This window comes from Zingiber officinale, chromosome 11A (assembly GCF_018446385.1).
Source record: "Zingiber officinale cultivar Zhangliang chromosome 11A, Zo_v1.1, whole genome shotgun sequence".
Taxonomy (NCBI): domain Eukaryota; kingdom Viridiplantae; phylum Streptophyta; class Magnoliopsida; order Zingiberales; family Zingiberaceae; genus Zingiber; species Zingiber officinale.
In genome coordinates this window covers 64,397,991-64,418,207 of record NC_056006.1, presented here as the reverse complement: position 1 = coordinate 64,418,207, position 20,217 = coordinate 64,397,991, and the positions used below count along the sequence as shown (strand labels likewise).

The following is a 20,217-nucleotide window of genomic DNA, read 5'->3' as shown; positions in this document are numbered from 1 at the left end:
TCCGTTTAGTGCTTAAGGATAGCAACTTTAACTTCCGGCGAATGCATGTCGATTGACAATGAGGAAAAGATAGAACATGATACATCAGGTTCCACCACAATGAAACCGAAATCCTATAATCCATTTCCCAAAGCTCAATTCCCTCCAAGATCGATTCTCTCATCTTTCTCTTACTCTCTTCAATCCCTCTCGTTAGTTTACAAATGCCAAAGCCCACTTTCGACCGTCTAGATAACTTACTTTGAGACATCTCTAGTGCTTAATCAACAGTCCCTGTGGTTCGACAATCTTATATATTACTGACGACGAATCCGTGCACTTACGGAATCATAACATGTTTTTGGTGTCGTTGCCGGGGATTGTTTTCGATTAACATTAGTTAATTAACATATGAGTTATTCTAGACATTTTTATTTTTTTTTTGTATTTTATTTATTGTTTTCATTATGCATTTTATTTCTTGTCTTTAATTCTACATTTTTTTAAAAAAAAATTCCTTATAATTTTTTTAGATACCATGAGCACTAACATGTCAAGCAGGTCCTTAAGAGATTTCTCTACCCCATTTCTGCAAGATTTTTATCTCCCATTGTGCAGCCTCATATTGAAGCAGAAAGTTTTCAACTAGACCCGGAGTTAATTTTCATGATACAAGGTCACAAATTTGGAGGAGAAGTATCAGAAAGTCCTTATCTGTACCTTGAGACATTTCTAGAACTCTGTGATATGGTGAATTGTGAAGGAGTGTCAGTAAATGTAGTTTGATTGATAGTATTTCCTTTCAGTATCAATGATAAAGTAAGAACTTGGTTATATTCCCTCTGTCCTCAAAGCATCACAAGTTGGAAACAATTGGAGAGGTAATTTCTGGATCATTTTGTCCCTCTAAGTAGAACAATTTATATGAGGAATTACATCACAAATTTTGCTCAGGCATATGGAGAATCATTATTTGAAGCATGAGACAGATTCAAGAGTCTACAAAGATAGTGTCCTCATCATGGTTTGGAAAAATAGCCGACCCTGCACATATTCTATAGGGGAATTTCTTTCTCAGGTAAGTGTTTGTTAGATTCATTAGCTGGAGGTTTTTTTATGGACAAGAGTGTAGATGAAGCATATACATTGATTGATCAAGTAGCATTGAACCTCCATGAATGGTCAAGCAAAAGTTGGATGGAATCTCCCTCAGAAATTCATGAAGTAGAAGCCATATATACAAGAGAGTCTGTCAAACAAAATGCAGTTCAACCACCCAAGAATGTTGAAATTCACAAGTCACAGAATGAGGAGTTCAAACATTAGGGGGAAAAGATTAATAGCATAGTTTCAAAATGGTTCAAGGAAGACCTTCCTCCTACACAGACAAGATCTAGTGTAAATGATAATAATTTTAAGTTGAGAAGTGGCAAGAATCATCACTATAAAAAAACATAAATTTGGGGACAAACGTTTGGAACGAAAATTATTCATCCCAAAATTGAGACAAATTTAGGGTCGAAAACAAATTTCGACCCAAATAACCAACGAAACTTGCAACAAAAAAATTTCATTTCAAGTTTGCAACAGGAAAAAATTTCGTTGCTAAATTTGTCGCCAAATCTGGAACGAATTCAGAATTTGTCCCAGATTTTGGGACAAATCTTAGATTCGTCCCAATTTCTGGGACGAATTTAGGATTCGTACCAAAATCTGGGACGAATTCAGGATTCGTCCCAAAATCTGGGACGAACCTAGGATTTGTTCCAAAAATGAAATTATTTTTGAAAAAAAGACAATCAAGTATCGAAGGCTTACATCTTGACCTAGAGACATTGGAATTTGATGAAACAAGTTTCTATGCATTCGTATCATTAACCTGATCGTAAATATGTCACCATCCATAATTTTTAGTTAATATTTTAAGTGATTCAAATTTTTAACCCCAAATTAGGTCAAATTGAAATTAAAAAATTCCAAAAATAAATATATTTGGTCAAAAATATTTTTATGGATATATTTACGATCAGAACAATGATACGAATGCATAGAAATTTGTTTCATCAAATTCCGATGTCTCTAGGTCCGTATTTAAGGCGTCCCATTTTGTTTTTTTTTAAATAAATAAAATTTTGGGACGAATCTCTGGATTCGTCCCAAAATTTGGGACGAATTCCTGGATTCGTCCTAGAATTTGGGATGAATCCAGGATTCGTCCCAAATTTAAGAAAAATAAAATTTAAAAGAAATATCATTCGGAAGGCCTAAATATGGACCTAACGATCTCGAAATTTCATTAAACAAGTTTCTTTGGGTTCCTAATTTTCTCATGATCTTAAAAATATCCGAAATTTGAATTTTAACCTAATAAATTAAGTGTGGTGATTTTTTAACATGAATATGACCTAATTCATAATAAAAAATTTACCTCACTCAGTATAATATGTTAAAATTAAGGATGAAGATATTTTTAAGATTATAAGAAAATTAGGAACCCATAGAAACTTATTTCATGAAATTCCGAGATCGTTAGGTCCATATTTAGTGAAACATAGATAGTTTAGTATTAAAAAAAATAAAAAATATAAGGAAAATCATTCGGAAGACGTAAATATGTGCTTAACGATCTCAGAATTTTATGAAATAAGTTTCTATGGGTTCCTAATTTTCTCATGATCTTAAAAATATCTTCATTCATAATTTTAACCTCATATATTTAGTGTGGTGATTTTTTAACCTGAATTTAATATAAATCGTAATAAAAAATTAACCGCGCTTAATAATATTTTAAAATGATGGATTTCGGATATTTTTAAGATCATGAGAAAATTAGGAACCCAAAGAAACTTGTTTCATGAAATTCCGAGATCGTTAGGTCCATATTTAGGCCTTCCGAATGATTTTCCTTTTAAATTTTATTTTTCTTAAAGTTGGGACGAATCCTAGATTCGTCCCAAAATCTAGGATGAATCCTGGATTCGTCCCAAATTCTGGGACGAATCTAGAGATTCTTCCTAAAATTTTATTTATTTCAAAAAAAACAAACTGGGACGCCTTAAATACGGACCTAGAGACATCGGAATTTGATGAAACAAATTTCTATGCATTCGTATCGTTGTCTTGATGGTAAATATATCCATACAAATATTTTTTACCAAATATATTTATTTTTGTAATTTTATCATTCCAATTTGACCTAATTTGGCTTTAAATATTTGAATCACTTAAAACATTAATTAAAAATTATGGATGGTGACATATTTACGATCATGTCAATGATGCAAACGTATAGAAACTTGTTTCATCAAATTCTGATGTCTCTAGGTCCATATTTAAGCTTTTAGACATAAATTTACAACCGTTCACTGCACAACACCTTTTTAGTTAGTAGAAACCTATATATGTTTTAAACAATATCTACCTAGAGACATCGGAATTTGATGAAACAAATTTCTTTGCGTTCGTATAATTGTCCTGATCGTAAATATATCCATAAAAATATTTTTGACCAAATATATTTATTTTTGGAATTTTTTAATTCTAATTTGACCTAATTTAGGGTTAAAAATTTGAATCACTTAAATTATTAATTAAAAATTATGGATGGTGGCATATTTAAGATTAGATCAACGATACGAACGTATAGAAACTTGTTTTATGAAATTCTGATGTCTCTAGGTCAAGATATAAGCCTTTGGTGTTTGGTTTTATTTATTTAAAAATATCTTCAGTTTTGGGACGAATCTCTGGATTCATCCCAAAATTTGGGATGAATCTAGGTATTCATCCCAAAGTTTGGGACGAATCTTTAGATTAGTCCCAAAATTTTAATTATTTTAAAAAAAAAACAAAATGGGACGTCTTATATCTTGACCTAGAGACATCAGAATTTGATGAAACAAATTTCTATGCATACGTATCATTGACCTGATCATAAATATATCCATACAAATATTTTTGAACAAATATATTTATTTTTGGAATTTTTTAATTTGAATTTGACCTAATTTGGGGTTAAAAATTTGAATCACTTAAATTATTAATTAAAAATTATGGATGGTGATATATTTACGATCATGTCAACGATGCGAACGTATAGAAACTTGTTTCATCAAATTCTGATGTCTCTAGGTCCATATTTAAGTTTTCAGACACAAATTTACAACCGTTCACTGCACAACACCTTTTTAGTTAGTAGAAACCTATATATGTTTTAAAAAATATCTACATAGAGACATCAGAATTTGATGAAACAAATTTCTATACGTTCGTTTCGTTGTCCTGATCATAAATATATCCATAAAAATATTTTTGACCAAATATATTTATTTTTGGAATTTTTTAATTCAAATTTGACCTAATTTGGGGTTAAAAATTTGAATCACTTAAATTATTAATTAAAAATTATGGATGGTGACATATTTACGATTAGATCAACGATACGAACGCATAGAAACTTGTTTCATGAAATTCCGATGTCTCTAGGTCAAGATTTAAGACTTCGGTGTTTGATTTTATTTATTTAAAAATATTTTCAGTTTTGGAATGGTATTCTAATGACCTAATTTGGGTAAAAATTTGAATCACTTAAAATTTAATTAAAAATAAATGCATATATCTTGACCTAGAGACATCGGAATTTGATGAAACAAGTTTCTATGCATTCGTATCATTAACCTGATCGTAAAGATATCCATACAAATATTTTTTACTAAATATATTTATTTTTGGAATTTTTTAATTCGAATTTGACCTAATTTACGGTTTAAAATTTGAATCACTTAAATTATTAATTAAAAATTATGGATGGTGACATATTTACGATCATGTCAATGATGCGAACGTATAGAAGCTTGTTTCATCAAATTCTGATGTCTCTAGGTCCTTATTTAAGCTTTCAGACACAAATTTACAACCGTTCACTACACCACCTTTTTAGTTAGTAGAAACCTATATATGTTTTAAAAAATATCTACCTAGAGACATCGGAATTTAATGAAACAAATTTATATGCGTTCGTATCGTTGTCCTGATCATAAATATATCCATAAAAATATTTTTAACCAAATATATTTATTTTGGAATTTTTTAATTCGAATTTGACCTAATTTGGGGTTAAAAATTTGAATCACTTAAATTATTAATTAAAAATTAATGGATGGTGACATATTTACGATTAGATCAATGATACGAATGCATAGAAACTTGTTTCATGAAATTCTGATATTTCTAGGTCAAGATATATGCCTTCAGTGTTTGATTTTATTTATTTAAAAATATTTTCAGTTTTGGGACGAATCCAAGAATTCATCCCAAAGTTTGGGACGAATCCAGAGATTCGTCCCAAAAATTTAATTATTTAAAAAAAAAACAAAATGGGACGCCTTATATCTTGACCTAGAGACATCGGAATTTGATGAAACAAGTTTCTATGCGTTCGTATCATTGACCTGATCAAAAATATGTCATCATCCATAATTTTTAATTAATATTTTAAGTGATTCAAATTTTTAACCCCAAATTAGGTCAAATTGGAAATAAAAAATTCCAAAAATAAATATATTTGGTCAAAAATATTTTTATGGATATATTTATGATCAGGACAATGATACGAATGCATAGAAACTTGTTTCATCAAATTCTGATGTCTCTAGGTCCGTATTTATTCCTTATGATTTTGTTCCTCTTTTATTAAAAGAAAATTAAATTCTGGGACGAATTCCTGAATTCGTCCCAGATTTTGGGATGAATCCAGGATTTGTTCCAAACATGGGGAAGAATCCTTGGATTCGTCCCAAATTTAGGGACGAAAATGGGAACAAAAAATATTTGATGCTAAAAACCTTAGATCTAACTCAACCCCGATTCTTTTTCCATTCCCTCATTTCTTTCCTCTCTCACTCCCCTGTTCCCCCTCCCAGCTGCGATTTCCTGGGTTTCGGCCACATCTCCGACGCGTGATCTACGATGATCGCTTGATCTCCCGCGGTGGAAGTTGTTCGTTTGGTAAGCCGTCGGATCTCCCTCTCTCGGCGTCGCGTGGCTGCATGCCGGCGTGGGCTGGCCGCGGGCAGGCGCTGCCTGGGCGCGGCTAGGCGCTGCCTGGCCAGGTGCGAGCATGGCCGCCGGCGCCAGGCGATGCCTCCCCGCCGCTGCCTGGCCCTGCATGGCCACCGGCGCCAGGCCCTGCCTGGCCGCCGGAGACAGGCCCTGCCTGGCCGCCGATAACAGGGCCTGCCTGGCCGCCGGCGCCAGGCCCTGCCTGGCCGCCGGCGCCAGGCCCTGCCTGGCCGCCGGCGCCAGGCCCTGCCTGGCCTCCGACACGCCCTGCCTGGCCTCCGGCAGTCCCTGCCTGGCCTCCGGCACGCCCTGCCTGGCCTCCAGCAGTCCCTGTCTAGACACCGGCAGGCCGCTGCCTGGCCGGCGTGTGGCTGGCCGGCGTCTGGCTGCCGGCGTGGACCTTCTGAATTTTTATTTAATATTCGAAAATTATTGCCTGAATTGATAATGTTGTTTGTGCAGGTCTCATTTTGCCGTGATCTCAGTGTAGTTGAAGATAGCTGTATTTGTTGACTTCTTTTCGGTATTATTAAGTTCATTATTATGCATTTACTAATTTGTATATAAAGTTAGCTTTAAATAATTATATTATAGTTGATTAATTGCATTCCTTCTTTTTGATTAGCTGTTGTTTTTGTTTTGTCTTCAATGATAAGATTTATCTATAGTAACTTTTAATAATGTTTAACTGAATAGTTGAATTCAGGTAAAATGCAGAATGAGCGAAGTTGGATGTATAACAAGAATTTGCCTAATCATCAGGGGTTAACTCCTTAGTTTATCACTGGCCTAAGGCAATTTTTGAATTTTGTATCTAGTCAAGTTATGTATATGGATGGAAAGAAGATAAGGTGTGCGTGTAGAAAATGTCACACTCTTGATAAATACTGTGATGGATATCACTGGAAAAACAAAAGACAATCTCAATGCAAGAAAAGATATGCGACTCATATGTAAAAGACCCACTCTTGATGTTGATGAAAATAGTAGGGGACCAAAGCCAAAGGTAGTTTATACATTAAATAAGGATCAACGACGTGTCCTATGTGAATTGTTGAAATCTTTGAAATTTCCAGATGGGTATATCTCTAATCTTGGAAGATGTGTCGATATGAAAGAATGGAAGTTAATTGGTATGAAAAGTCATGATTGTCATATCATAATGCAAAGACTGATTCCTATAGCTTTTAAGGAACTCTTACCACAATTTGTATGGGGAGCGATTACAGAGTTAAGTATTTTCCTACATGATATTTGCTCAACAGTTTTGAGACGTTCACACATGGAGAAGTTAGAGAGAGATATTCCAATCAATTTGTGCAATTTGGAAAGGATATTTCCACCCTCTTTTTTTGACTCCATGGAGCATCTTTTGGTTCACTTGCCATATGAGGCCAAAGTTGGAGGACCCGTCCATTTTCGGTGGATGTATCCATTTGAAAGGTAGATTGTCTTATTTGTATAATTCGACTGTTTGAATGGAAAAAAATAAATTACTTCTACTCCTGGATCATATATATATATATTTTATATAATTTTTTATATCTTCAACAGATTCTTATATCATTTGAAGAAAAAAGTGAAAAATAAAGCACGAGTTGAAGCCTCTATTGTTAATGCATACATTGTGGAGGAAGTCACCACTTTTGCATCATATTATTTTGAACCTCATGTTCAATGCAAAAGGTGAAGACCGGGCAGAAATGATGAGGGTCCTATTGATCCAAATGTTACCTTATTTTCAATTTTTAACTACCTTGGTCGACCAAGTGTACCTTGTAAACAAAGATACTTAACTGGTAAAGAATGGCGGGCAGCCCAAACATATATTTTACTAAATTGTCCAGAAGTATCGTCATATTACGAGTAAGTATATATTTTTATTTTTATTTTTATTTTTTTTATTTTTTCAATTGTTTGTGTAACAATATGTTTTTTTGAGTAGGATATTTATCAACTTATATTCTGAATTATCGACACAAGAGTTCGATCGATTTTGTGAAGAAGAATTTGCTGCATGGTTCAAATCATATGTAAGTAAAAAATTTATATTTTGTTGATACATATGCATACTTTTAACAATTTGTGTTTTGACCTTAGGTTCAAGCTAATCAAGCTCACCTTGAGCAAGAATGGCTAATCCATCTGTCATGTGGTCCAAATTCATGCGTACGCACTTGGCTAGCATATTTCAAAAATGGATATAATTTACATACTCAAGACTATGGAATGGGCAAGAATACCATGAATAGTGGGGTGTGCGTATCGTCATCCAATGAAGGAGGTGCAGCAATGATTTTTATGGTTTGTTGGAGGAAATTATTGAAGTAGAATACCCAGGGCCATAAATGCAAGTTATATTATTTATGTGTCGCTGGTTTGACCCTGTTAGAGGGATGAAAGTGCATCCAGATTATAATTTAGTTGAAATAAATCATAAGAGATTTTATAAGAGATATGAACCATTTGTGTTGGCACAACAAGCAATTCAAGTATTCTATTCTTCATATCCGAGTTTGAAACGCGATAAGATTGATTGGTGGGCTATTTGTAAAACCAAAGCACGAAAAAAAATTGAGGTACGTTGGGAAAACATTGCATATCAGCAAGAGGAAGTTTCAAACACCTTGTGGATCGACTACAGATCCACGAGAGGAGTAGTATACGAGATTGATTGATGATGGAGGAGGAGGAGGAGGAGGAAGAGGAGGAGGAGAGAAGGAGGAGGAGGAGGAGGATGAGGATGATAATGATAATGATGACTTTAATTTTTGATGATGGGTAAGTTTTGTTAGCTTATTTAAAGAAAATTTCCCATATTTTATTGTATATCTCTCTTTTATAATTTTATTTACTGTTATACACATAACACATTATACATTACTTTGATCGGGTCACGATTTCATAAATTTCCTCCTTTTAATCTTTACATAAATGGTAAGTTTTTAATTATCCTTTATTATGTAGTATCAGACTTTATTAAAATTATTGAAATTTCCAGATATATTTGTGGACGGAGCGGTGTGACGGTGACCAGAGACATCCATCCATCGCCCGGTGAACCTATGCCCACCGCCCACATACCCAGACCACTCCATGCTGCAGCATCATATTCCTATCATCAATGTACCTATGCACTTCTATGTAACCTTCTCGCCCATCTCATGCTTACGACCGGTGCACGGTGTTTCGCTCACCAGTACCAGCCCAAGAAAGCTGTCCTCTCATCCTCGACTCGGAAGAAACTCATTTGCTGAGTTTAGGAATGATAAAGCTCCTTTAGTCCCCATCGGTGATTTATAAGTACTATAAAATATTTTATTTGTTAGGCCTATCTTAATTATTTAACATCGTTATTTTGTAATTTAAATCAGATTTGAAAATCCGGTACTAGTTGTTCAAGAAATTAATAGAATCATGAACAACCATTGGGGAGGGGATTCTATGACTTATTAAAGCACTCCACCGGCCACAAAACAACTTTGGTGGAGCGAGTTCAAAGTATATTTTCTTGAGTTTACTTCAATCTTACAGTTATTATATAATAAAACATATTTCTATTTCAGCGCTTAAATAATTGGGACCCGAATGACGAAATGGAGATACGAAGAATATTTAAAAAGAAATGTGGCGATCACATTAGACATATATTAAGTCACGCAAAGATTCGGGGGAAAAAGCCAAACTTCATCACTGAAGAAAATTGGGAGAGGATTGTAACGACCACCCTTCTTACTACTACTCTCTAAGGGCGACCGTTACCTAACTATTACTCTACTCACTAGTGTTACTTGTGCTATTATAGCAACACTTAGATTTATCACGGCCCCAGAGGAAGTCCTACCGAAAAATTTCGGCAAAATCTCTCCTGTACCGGTGACTAAATCTACCATACAGACACTATATACACAACCACAGGCGGCTGGAACATACTTTTTCACAACCACACAGTATAATAAGACAAAAAGAAAAAGAAACTACCCTAGCAATAGCAAACAACTATATCACTCCAACATTAGGACGTATCAAACTACAAGTGTGGAATAAACTTAATTACAATCTAAACTCATAATAATATTTAAAGAAAACTAAAACAACTCTAAACAAGTAGGTCCTGCAAATTTGCTAGCAAACTCTGGATCTCTCTATAGTCCAGTCATCACACACCTTCATCACCACCACCTTGTCGCATTCCTTTCATACTTTAGCTTTTCCTTTATCTGCAGTAGGAGGAAAAATAGATCTATAAGCGAAACGCTTAGTAAATACTATACTATCTCACAAAAACTCGAAGTGCATAAAAATGCAAACGATACTGAAACTGAAATGCTAAAAGAAAAGCTACATGTACTCATCTAATAGCAAGGTACTCAAATAAACTACATACTCATGAAATACCAGAATAAAGCTGAATACTGGAAATAAAACAAATCATGCTCACTAAACTGATAAGAAAAGTAATGAAACTTATGCTGTATGCTTAGAATTAAAGGAACTAAACTTCTACAAATTATAAACATAGGTGATACTTGTTTCATTTACTTATAGCTTTATACTTAAAATTAATCTTTTAATTTCTTTTACTTTTACTTTTCTTTCTTCTTCTTTTTCTTTCTTCTTCTTTTTCTTTGGGCCCAGGCTTAGTACCATCTTATGCGTGCTCCCTAATAGAGACTGTTGTAGTCCCACAGGATAAAGACCTCGGTCTTACCAGGGTCGAGACCTCGAAAACGGTCACCTGGATTTGTTTAACGACAATCTCGGAAGTTGGGTACTAGCCTCTTACTTTAATTTACTTGTCACGCCCCGGAGGAGTATCTGTCCGAAGAAATTTCGGCAGCATCTCCCCTGTACGGCGGACAATCTGAAACTTTTCTACAAGCACTATATACCTCAGCCACATGCGGTTGGAATAATAACAATAAAAGAAAACAAACACCACGCAGTTAATAATAAATTCCAAAACCAAAACACAAAACTGCTAGCCGGCTAAGCTTACACAACCAATAACAAATACAAAACACCACATAACAACATCAACTCTCCAAAAATAAAACCAGAGTACCGAGCTAAACAAACTGATACATAAAAACAAGCAAAACATACGTGAAACCGATAAGTCCTCTGATGTGACGTGCAAACAGGATGCTCCAAGCGACACCATAAATAACCTGGTACCGAAAATATAGAGTCCACGGGGTGAGTTCAACAACTCAGTGAATACCAATAGACATGCCTAGTAAGATATATCTAACGAATAAACATGGAATACGACTTCCTAATCATATATCTAGGAAAGATGCAAAACTGAAAGGTAACTAAAGTTGTACTCACCAGAACTCCTATCCAAACAAAAGGGTCGTTAAACCGAAAGTGCCTACATGCATGTCAAACATATGCATCCAACCAAATGCAACAAAAAGCAAACACAATCACAAGAAATAAATGCATCAATGCATATGATGTCAATGATGCTGGTCACCCCGACGCGCCACTATCTCACACAAAATGGCGCGAGTGGGTACAATGCACTGTGCCTGAGGTGACCGAGTGGACGGATGTCAGTACTCGCCCTGTGACCCCAAATCATAAATGGGGAGCTCAATGCTCTCAACTCCGGTACACGATGACGGCCGGATAACACGTTGTGTCACACTACCCATGAGCGGACCAACGTAGCCAAAGTCCCTGCTGCAACACACTCTGCCAGAATCGACCACTAACCCATGAGTGGTGGTGTGTGGAGACACTGGCGATGTGCTCAACAACAATGGAGTCGACTATCGACATGCAATCATGATGCATGACACTAAGCATGGCAAAACCGATCAACATAACCATATCCATACATACAAAATGGGTAAAAGCGATGGTCACATACCAAGATTTAGAGTACACAGGTCGATAGAATATCAATAACCCTATGTCCCGAACATAATAAGTATGGAATATCCTGATCAGATAGAAAAATCCATAATATGGGTACCACAGTATCAGTAAGTCAAATCCACGGATCTAGGGTATACAAGTCCTCTAAGGTATAACAACCTAGACCCAAATCATATCCCTCTTCCATAGCATATGTACCAACAATATACACAGATCAAAGAATCAGAGTCTAAACACCCGAATCATATATGATATACAAATAGAGGTACACAAATCTGATATGGCACAAAAACCTAAGTATCAGATAATCTAGATACACAGGCCAGAAACAACAATCCAAATCCTAGTCCTAACCTCAGTAAGCATGGTATGTCACTCTAGAAACTAAGATACTCATGGTAACAAGATAATCATGGCAACAAATCACGAGATATAATCACAGGTGACAAACCTAACAAGCTATGGATATCAAACAGTGACATACCAAAGGCAAACATGTTCATTGCATGTAGTTATAAAATACTATACATATCCAATGACAATATCATAAAAGATAAGTCAAGAGGTACCCGCCTCCAATAGAAGGGTCCAATCCGATCCAAATCCGACGTCGAGATGCTCGTCTCGCGTTAAAGTCTTGTATATCATTTAATGTACAGTTTAGCTAATCTTATAAGCAACGACTAGCTAAACTCAAAACTCAATCCTAATTCGGTTAGGTATTCTCATTTAATTCCACCTAACAATCCAAATCAAATTAGATAATTAATCCATCCTTAATCCATCGAACAATTCCTTAACTTTCTCAAATAAATCACTAAATCAAATGTCATCATTCTATCACATACTCCAATTGAATTAATATAGAAGTAAACTAATAACCCAAATGGAAATATGTAATGAACATATCATCCTCAATAGGAATTCAAAGAGAGATCACAGAAATAAGCTCACCTGAATTTTTTGAACCATGATCGGATATCACACCTCAGCAACAGCTTAGTCTCATTAATATCAAACCTAGAAATCAAGCAACCATAACCAAACAAACTCACCCAAATCTTAGATGCTCCCTCATTGATTCACCACTGGTGAACCTTGCTGCTGGAAACCCTCTTCATAGCCCTCCAAAATCTCAACTAGGGAACGAGTGAGATCGGCTGCCGGTGCTAGGGAAAAGGGAAAGCGGAGGATCGTCAACTGTGGTGCTCGGGCAGAGGAGACAGTAGAGCGGTGACAATCGACGATCTACCGTGAGATAGGCAGAGGCTAGAGTCTGGGAGATCGGCAAGGGCTCGTCTGCGCCAGGAGGTGTCGGCGGTTCTAGGCTGTGCCGGCCGATCAACAGCGGCAATAGCCAGTGGCGAGAGGGAGTCGGGTGGTGGTGGAGACAGCTAGGGTAGAGGGCTTCCCTGGGCTGATGGCTGGTACTCGGGAAAGGAGGCATGGCGTCGGGTGAGGGAAGAAGAACAGAAAAAGGAAAAAGAGAAAAATAAATAAATCAACTTTTCCTCACTAAAACAGGGTAGCCTAAACAGGCTTTTCCAGACCCCGTTTTTATCCCCGTTAACTCGTCTGTACGAGCTCCGGAAAATTTCCGAAAAATTTCCAAAAATTCCTAAAAATTCCCTTATTAATATTCTCCTATTTCCGGTATTTTACATTCTCCCCCACTAATAAAAATTTGGTCCCCAAATTTCATTATCTACCATCAGCTAATACCAACAACAGGTAACGAGTATAAATGCTGAACGGTAAATAAAATCACATATATAAAATGAAAAATGGGGTATCGAGCTCGGATAGTATCCTCGAGCTCCCAAATAACATCCTCGTCCAAACGATACTGTCATCCAACTTTAACCAGTCGGATAGTCTTGTTCCGCAACTAATGCTCTTTCCGGTCAAAAATCCGTACTAGATCCTCCTCATAAGTGACGTCAAGCTGAACGGGAACAAATATATATCTGTCAGCACAATGCATCGGTCGGGTACGTATCTTCTCAGCATAGATACGTGGAATACATAGTACACGCCTACCAAAGACGGTGGCAGTGCTAGCCAGTAAGCTACCGCTCCAATCCTCTCTAAGATCTGGAAAGATCCAATGTATCGCGGAGCTAGCTTACCTCGGGCCAAATTTCTTTACTCCTTTCGTGGGTGAATCTCACAGAAATACATGATCGCCAATAGAGAACGCTAGGGGTCTGCGTCTCCGATCAACATAACACTTCTGGCGATCCTGCGCCTCTAACATTCACCGTCTGATAATACGGACCAACTCTTCGTTCTGCTGAGCTCTATGAGGTCCCAACAACTGGGTCTCCCCAACCTCATCCTAGAGGTTGGGTGTCCGACAAGGTCTACCATATAACGCCTCAAACGGTGCCATCTAGACAGGCGAATGAAAACTGTTGTTGTAGGCGAACTCTACCAATGGCAAATGGTCCTCCCAACTGCCCCTAAAATCCAATACACAAAACCTCAGCAAGTCCTCTAGAGTCTGAATGGTCCGCTCTAACAGTCCATCCGTCTGCGGATGGAAAGTTGTACTGAAACAGAGTTGCGTGCCCAAAGGCCTACTGCAGACTTTGTCAAAAAAACGAGACGTGAATCGGGGTCTCCATCCGAAATAATAATCAACGGGACACCACGTGATATGATGATCCCCCGGCAAAACAGATCTACCAATCGATCCAGGAAATCTGTCCTCCGATTAGCCAAAACGTGCGCGGATTTGGGTAATTGATCAAAGATTACCCAAATCGCGTCATGGTCTCATCATGTCCTCGGCAAACTCACCACAAAGTCCATGGTAATATGTTCCCATTTCCACTCGGGAATAGGAATCCACTAAAATAAACCGACAGGTATCTGGTGCTCGGCCTTCACCTGCTGACGGACAAGACATCTAGCTACAAAATCCGTGATGTCTTCCTTCATGTTGTTCCACCAATAGAAACACCTCAAATCTTGGTACACACAGGTACCGTCTGGGTGGACAGCAAATCATGAGCGATGAGCCTCCGGAAGTAACTCTTATAAAACCGGATGAGACTGAGGTACGCATAATCTACCTCGGAAGTATATAATACCCTCCTCGTCTCGTATAAACTCGGTCTCAGAATACCCTACTCTGTAGATCCCTGATCCTCAGTCTAACTCGGAGAAACCATGGTAACCAAGTCTGTGACCGCAACTCGGTGGCAAGCCAAAGTCACTCTAGACTTCCAGCTAAGTGCGTCGACAACCACATTAGCTTTCTCTAGGTGATAGCTAATGGTACAATCAAAATCCTTCAGGAACTCCATCCATCTCCTCTGTCGGAGATTAGGTTCCTTCTAAGTAAACAGATATTTGAGACTCTTATGGTTAGTGAAAATCTCAAATATAACGTCATATAAATAATGTCGCCAAATCTTCATGGCAAAAATAATGGCGACTAACTCCAGATCATATACAGGGTAGTTCTTCTCATGCTCCTTCAACTGTCAAGAAGCATGGGAGACTGCCCTGTCGTGCTGCAATCAGAACAGCGCTCAACCCTGAATAGATGCTTCGGTATAAAGCACGAATCCGTCCTCTCCAAAAGGAAAAACCAAAAATCGAAGCCGACACTGGTCTCCACTTCAGCTCCTAGAAGCTGGTCTTGCATTCCACAGTCCAAGTAAACTTCACGCCTTTCTTGATCATGCGTGTAAATAACATAGCAATCCGTGAGAAACCCTCAACGTATCTCCGGAAATATCGAGCCAAACAAAGGAAGTTGCGAGCCTCTTCTATAGACTCCGTCTACTCCCCAACGGTAATAACCTCGATCTCCTGTGGAACCACGGTATACCCCTACTGGTGACCGTGTGTCTCAAACATCTCATAGAATAAAACCAAATCAGCACTACTGATAATCACATATACATGTTCTCGTCGAAACATCTTTAGACCTATGCAAAGGTAGTGTACGTGACTCACCTCAAAAATCCGTAATAAATCACAACATCGTCAACAAAGACAATGGAAACTGATCCAAACATTCTAGGGATACCCCAATCATCGAGTCCATGATAACATCTAGGGCACCACAAGCACTAATGGTAAAACTAAAACACATAATGTCCGTCTCACAGACATTCCTAACCATAAGATCCTCAACAATAAACAGATCTAATCACCAACGATATATAATCACCAAAGAATAGAACCTCTAGTGTGAGAGCAATGCTCTATCACACGAAATACCACAAATGTGGGAGCAACGCTCTACCACAAGAAATCCTCCCTATGTGGGAGCAACGCTCCACCACAAATAATCCAAAATATGTATCCACAATAAATATGGGAGCAATGCTCCGCTACAAACAATCCGTAATATGTGGGAGCAACGCTCCACCACAAACAATCCAGAATATGTGGGAGCTACTCTCTACCACAACAATACATAAGTGCCCAAGCACCTAACTATCTAGCTAGAGACTGCACAAGATCTCTCTACCACAGATCACTGCGGGTAGCCTAGGGTATAACCCACCCAATAAGCAAATCAAATCCATAGTCAACTCTATCATCCTCCTAGTGGGTCGGTCACCTACTAATGGGAGAATTAGTTGACAGGGTAAAACAACCAATATCATAATGTAGACATTTAACCTTCTACATTCAACATAGGTATAATCATCATGATTCTACCAACCATACATCTGGCACACGTGCACCCACAACATATGTATGATCGACATAATCCTCCATTTAGTATACACCAAACATACTCATAACAAAGGTATAAATCATCGTGATACTTCCAACAATGTATACCGAACCCGTGTGCATATATCGTCGTAGGTAAAATCAATAATACCACTCAAACAATACTCACATGACAAATACACACATATGCCAAGAGTATAATCAACATATACTTCCAATAAAGGTGCATTCACAAATCACACATAATCAACAAGATACCTCAAATATGTCAATCAGGCACGTACAGCTAACTAAATAGCTATAATCCACAAGGAACCTACAATAACCATATCTAGATGGAAAATATCCTCACTATACACAAATGAACTATCTATCATAGAACTCCTTCAACTCATAACAACCATATGTACACTTCATATATATGCATAATCAACATATTTAATCCAATCTATCACACAAATCATATGCCACCTTCTAAGTTATCCAATCAGGTACATACAGTCTAAAATTAAAGTATCCATAGAATATGATACATCGATCCTCCATAGACTGACCAAAATCGACAATGATATACGATCAACTCTGTCTTTTCCACATCAGTACAAAACATGTACTCAAATGTACTTTAGATACCAAACTAAGCACAAACTACCCAAAGATTCAGATCGGACCAATAAAGCTAAATCGGTCATCTATTAACTAATCAAGAATACCTTAATCCTCCATAAGCTACTAAGGTATATCAATCTACGACTACCCAAGTCGACAAGCGTAAGTCAGTCTTTCACTGACCCATCTAACAAGAGTAAACCAGTTATCTACTGATGTAATTAATTAAGATAAAATGATATACTACTGGCTAGATCAACATGAAGATATAGATATTATCCACTACCCAGCTAATACTAGCAAAGGCTGGTATGTGCCTCAATCTGCTAAACAACTAGTAATAACAGAAGCTAAATACTACTGGTGTATGATATAATAAATCACCAGAAATTGTAATCCCTCACATGTAATATGGCTACAACATCAGACAGATACCAGATACAAAGTGTCATAACTCTCACAGTCAACAATGCATACTCTAACTAAATAGAAGGATAACAGTATACCAACATACCTCCTATAGCTTGGAGATGTCCTGCTGCTGCCAGGTCCCAAAATCCAAAAAGTCACATCGAGAAGACCAAAACACAAAATCCGAAACACCGGAAAAATAAGACACGTAAGTCGATCTCTGATACCAAATAAATTGATATCAGACAAATCTCGAAAATCCAGCACACATAGCAAGTATCGTATACCTGCTCTGATACCACTAAATTGTCACGCCCCGGAGGAGTATCTGTCCGAAGAAATTTCGGCAGCATCTCCCCTGTACGGCGGACAATCTGAAACTTTTCTACAAGCACTATATACCTCAGCCACATGCGGCTGGAATAATAACAATAAAAGAAAACAAACACCACGCAGTTAATAATAAATTCAGCCTCTCGGCTGTACCAAAAGAAAAATAAAGCAACCCACTCGGCTGTACCAAAACCAAAACACAAAACTGCTAGCCGGCTAGGCTTACACAACCAATAACAAATACAAAACACCACATAACAACATCAACTCTCCAAAAATAAAAACCAGAGTACAGAGCTAAATAAACTGACACATAAAACAAACAAAACATACGTGAAACCGATAAGTCCTCTGATGTGACGTGGGGACCAGCAGACAGGATGCTCCAAGCGACACCATAAATAACCTGGTACCTGAAAAATATAGAGTCCACGGGGGTGAGTTCAACAACTCAGCGAATACCAATAGACATGCCTAGTAAGATATATCTAACAGCCATAAACATGGAATACAGCTTCCTAATCATACATCTAGGAAAGATGCAAAACTGAAAGGTAACTAAGGAAGCTGTACTCACCAGGAACTCCTATCCAAACAAAAGGGTCGTCAAACCGAAAGTGCCCTAAATCCTGTATGCATGTCAAACATATGCATCCAACCAAATGCAGCAAATAAATGCAGCAAACACAATCACAAGAAATAAATGCATCAATGCATATGATGTCAATGATGCGTCCTGGTCACCCCGACGCCTATCTCATCTCACACAAATGGTGAGACCGAGGGTGGGTAGGTTGTGACAACCGTGCACTCGTCGTCACCGCTTCCGATGAGTTGGACGGGATTCGGGACTTTGTCGAGTGCGTCGTGACCCCAAATCATAAATGGGGAGCTCAATGCTCTCAACTCCAGACCGGATGACGGAGCCTCGGGCTCAACACGTTGTGTCACACTACCATGAGGCCAACCCAAACAGTCCGAACCGCAACACACCTTTGCTGAATCGACCACTAACCCATGAGTGGTGTGTGCATCCATGATGCGCTTTCAACAATGGAGTCGACTATCGCAATCATGATGCAAGCATGACACTAAGCATGACAAAAGCGATCAACATAACCATATCCATACATACATAAAATGGGTAAAAGCGATGGTCACATTACCAAGATTTAGAGTACGAATCGAATGAAATATCAATAACCCTATGTCACGAACATATAAGTATGACGATATCCCGATCAATAGAAACAATCCATGGAATACAAGATATAGACCGCGAGATAAGTCAATCTAGGTAGGGTATACAAGTCCTCTAAGGTATAACAACCTAGACCCAAATCATATCCCTCTTCCATAGCATATGTACCAACAATATACAGATCAAAGAATGGGTCTAAACACCAGAATCATATATGATATACAAATAGAGGTACACAACCGATATGGCACAAAAACCTAAGTATAGATAATCTAGATACACGAAAACAACAATCCAAATCCTAGTCCTAACCTCAGTAAGCATGGTATGTCACTCTATAGAAACTAAGATACTCATGGTAACAAGATAATCATGGCAACAAATCACAAACCTAACATGCTATGGATATCAAACAGTGACATACCAAAGGCAAACATGTTCATTGCATGTAGTTATAAAATACTATACATATCCAATGACAATATCATAAAGATAAGTCAAGAGGTACCTCAATGCCCAATCCAATCCAAAGTCCGCCAGATGCGCGTCTCAAGCGTTATCCAACGCTGTCATCTAGATTAAATGTTTTAGCTAATCTTATAAGCAACGACTAGCTAAACTCAAAACTCAATCCTAATTCGGTTAGGTATTCTCATTTAATTCCACCTAACAATCCAAATCAAATTAGATAATTAATCCATCCTTAATCCATCGAACAATTCCTTAACTTTCTCAAATAAATCACTAAATCAAATGTCATCATTCTATCACATACTCCAATTGAATTAATATAGAAGTAAACTAATAACCCAAATGGAAATATGTAATGAACATATCATCCTCAATAGGAATTCAAAGAGAGATCACAGAAATAAGCTCACCTGAATTTTTTTTTTTGAACCATGATCGGAATCACACCTCAGCAACAGCTTAGTCTCATAGATATCAAACCTAGAAATCAAGCAACCATATCCAAACAAACTCACCCAAATCTTAGATGCTCCCTCATTGATTCACCACTGGTGAACCTTGCT

General features: G+C 37.4%; 1 protein-coding gene and 1 non-coding gene across 2 annotated transcripts; both read right to left on the bottom strand.

Annotated features, from left to right (window-relative positions):
* Positions 1-901: 901 nt before the first annotated feature.
* On the bottom strand, positions 902-1,007 carry LOC122033096. Its single transcript, XR_006126357.1, has one exon. It is a non-coding gene; the product is annotated as a small nucleolar RNA R71 (small nucleolar RNA).
* Positions 1,008-5,829: 4,822 nt separating this feature from the next.
* On the bottom strand, positions 5,830-9,137 carry LOC122031424 (translation initiation factor IF-2-like). Its single transcript, XM_042590543.1, has 2 exons — positions 9,124-9,137; positions 5,830-6,442 (listed from the first exon to the last, which is right to left on the bottom strand). Exons 1-2 carry the CDS (start codon positions 9,135-9,137, stop codon positions 5,830-5,832), a joined length of 627 nt encoding a protein of 208 aa, XP_042446477.1.
* Between the last annotated feature and the right edge of the window lie 11,080 nt (positions 9,138-20,217).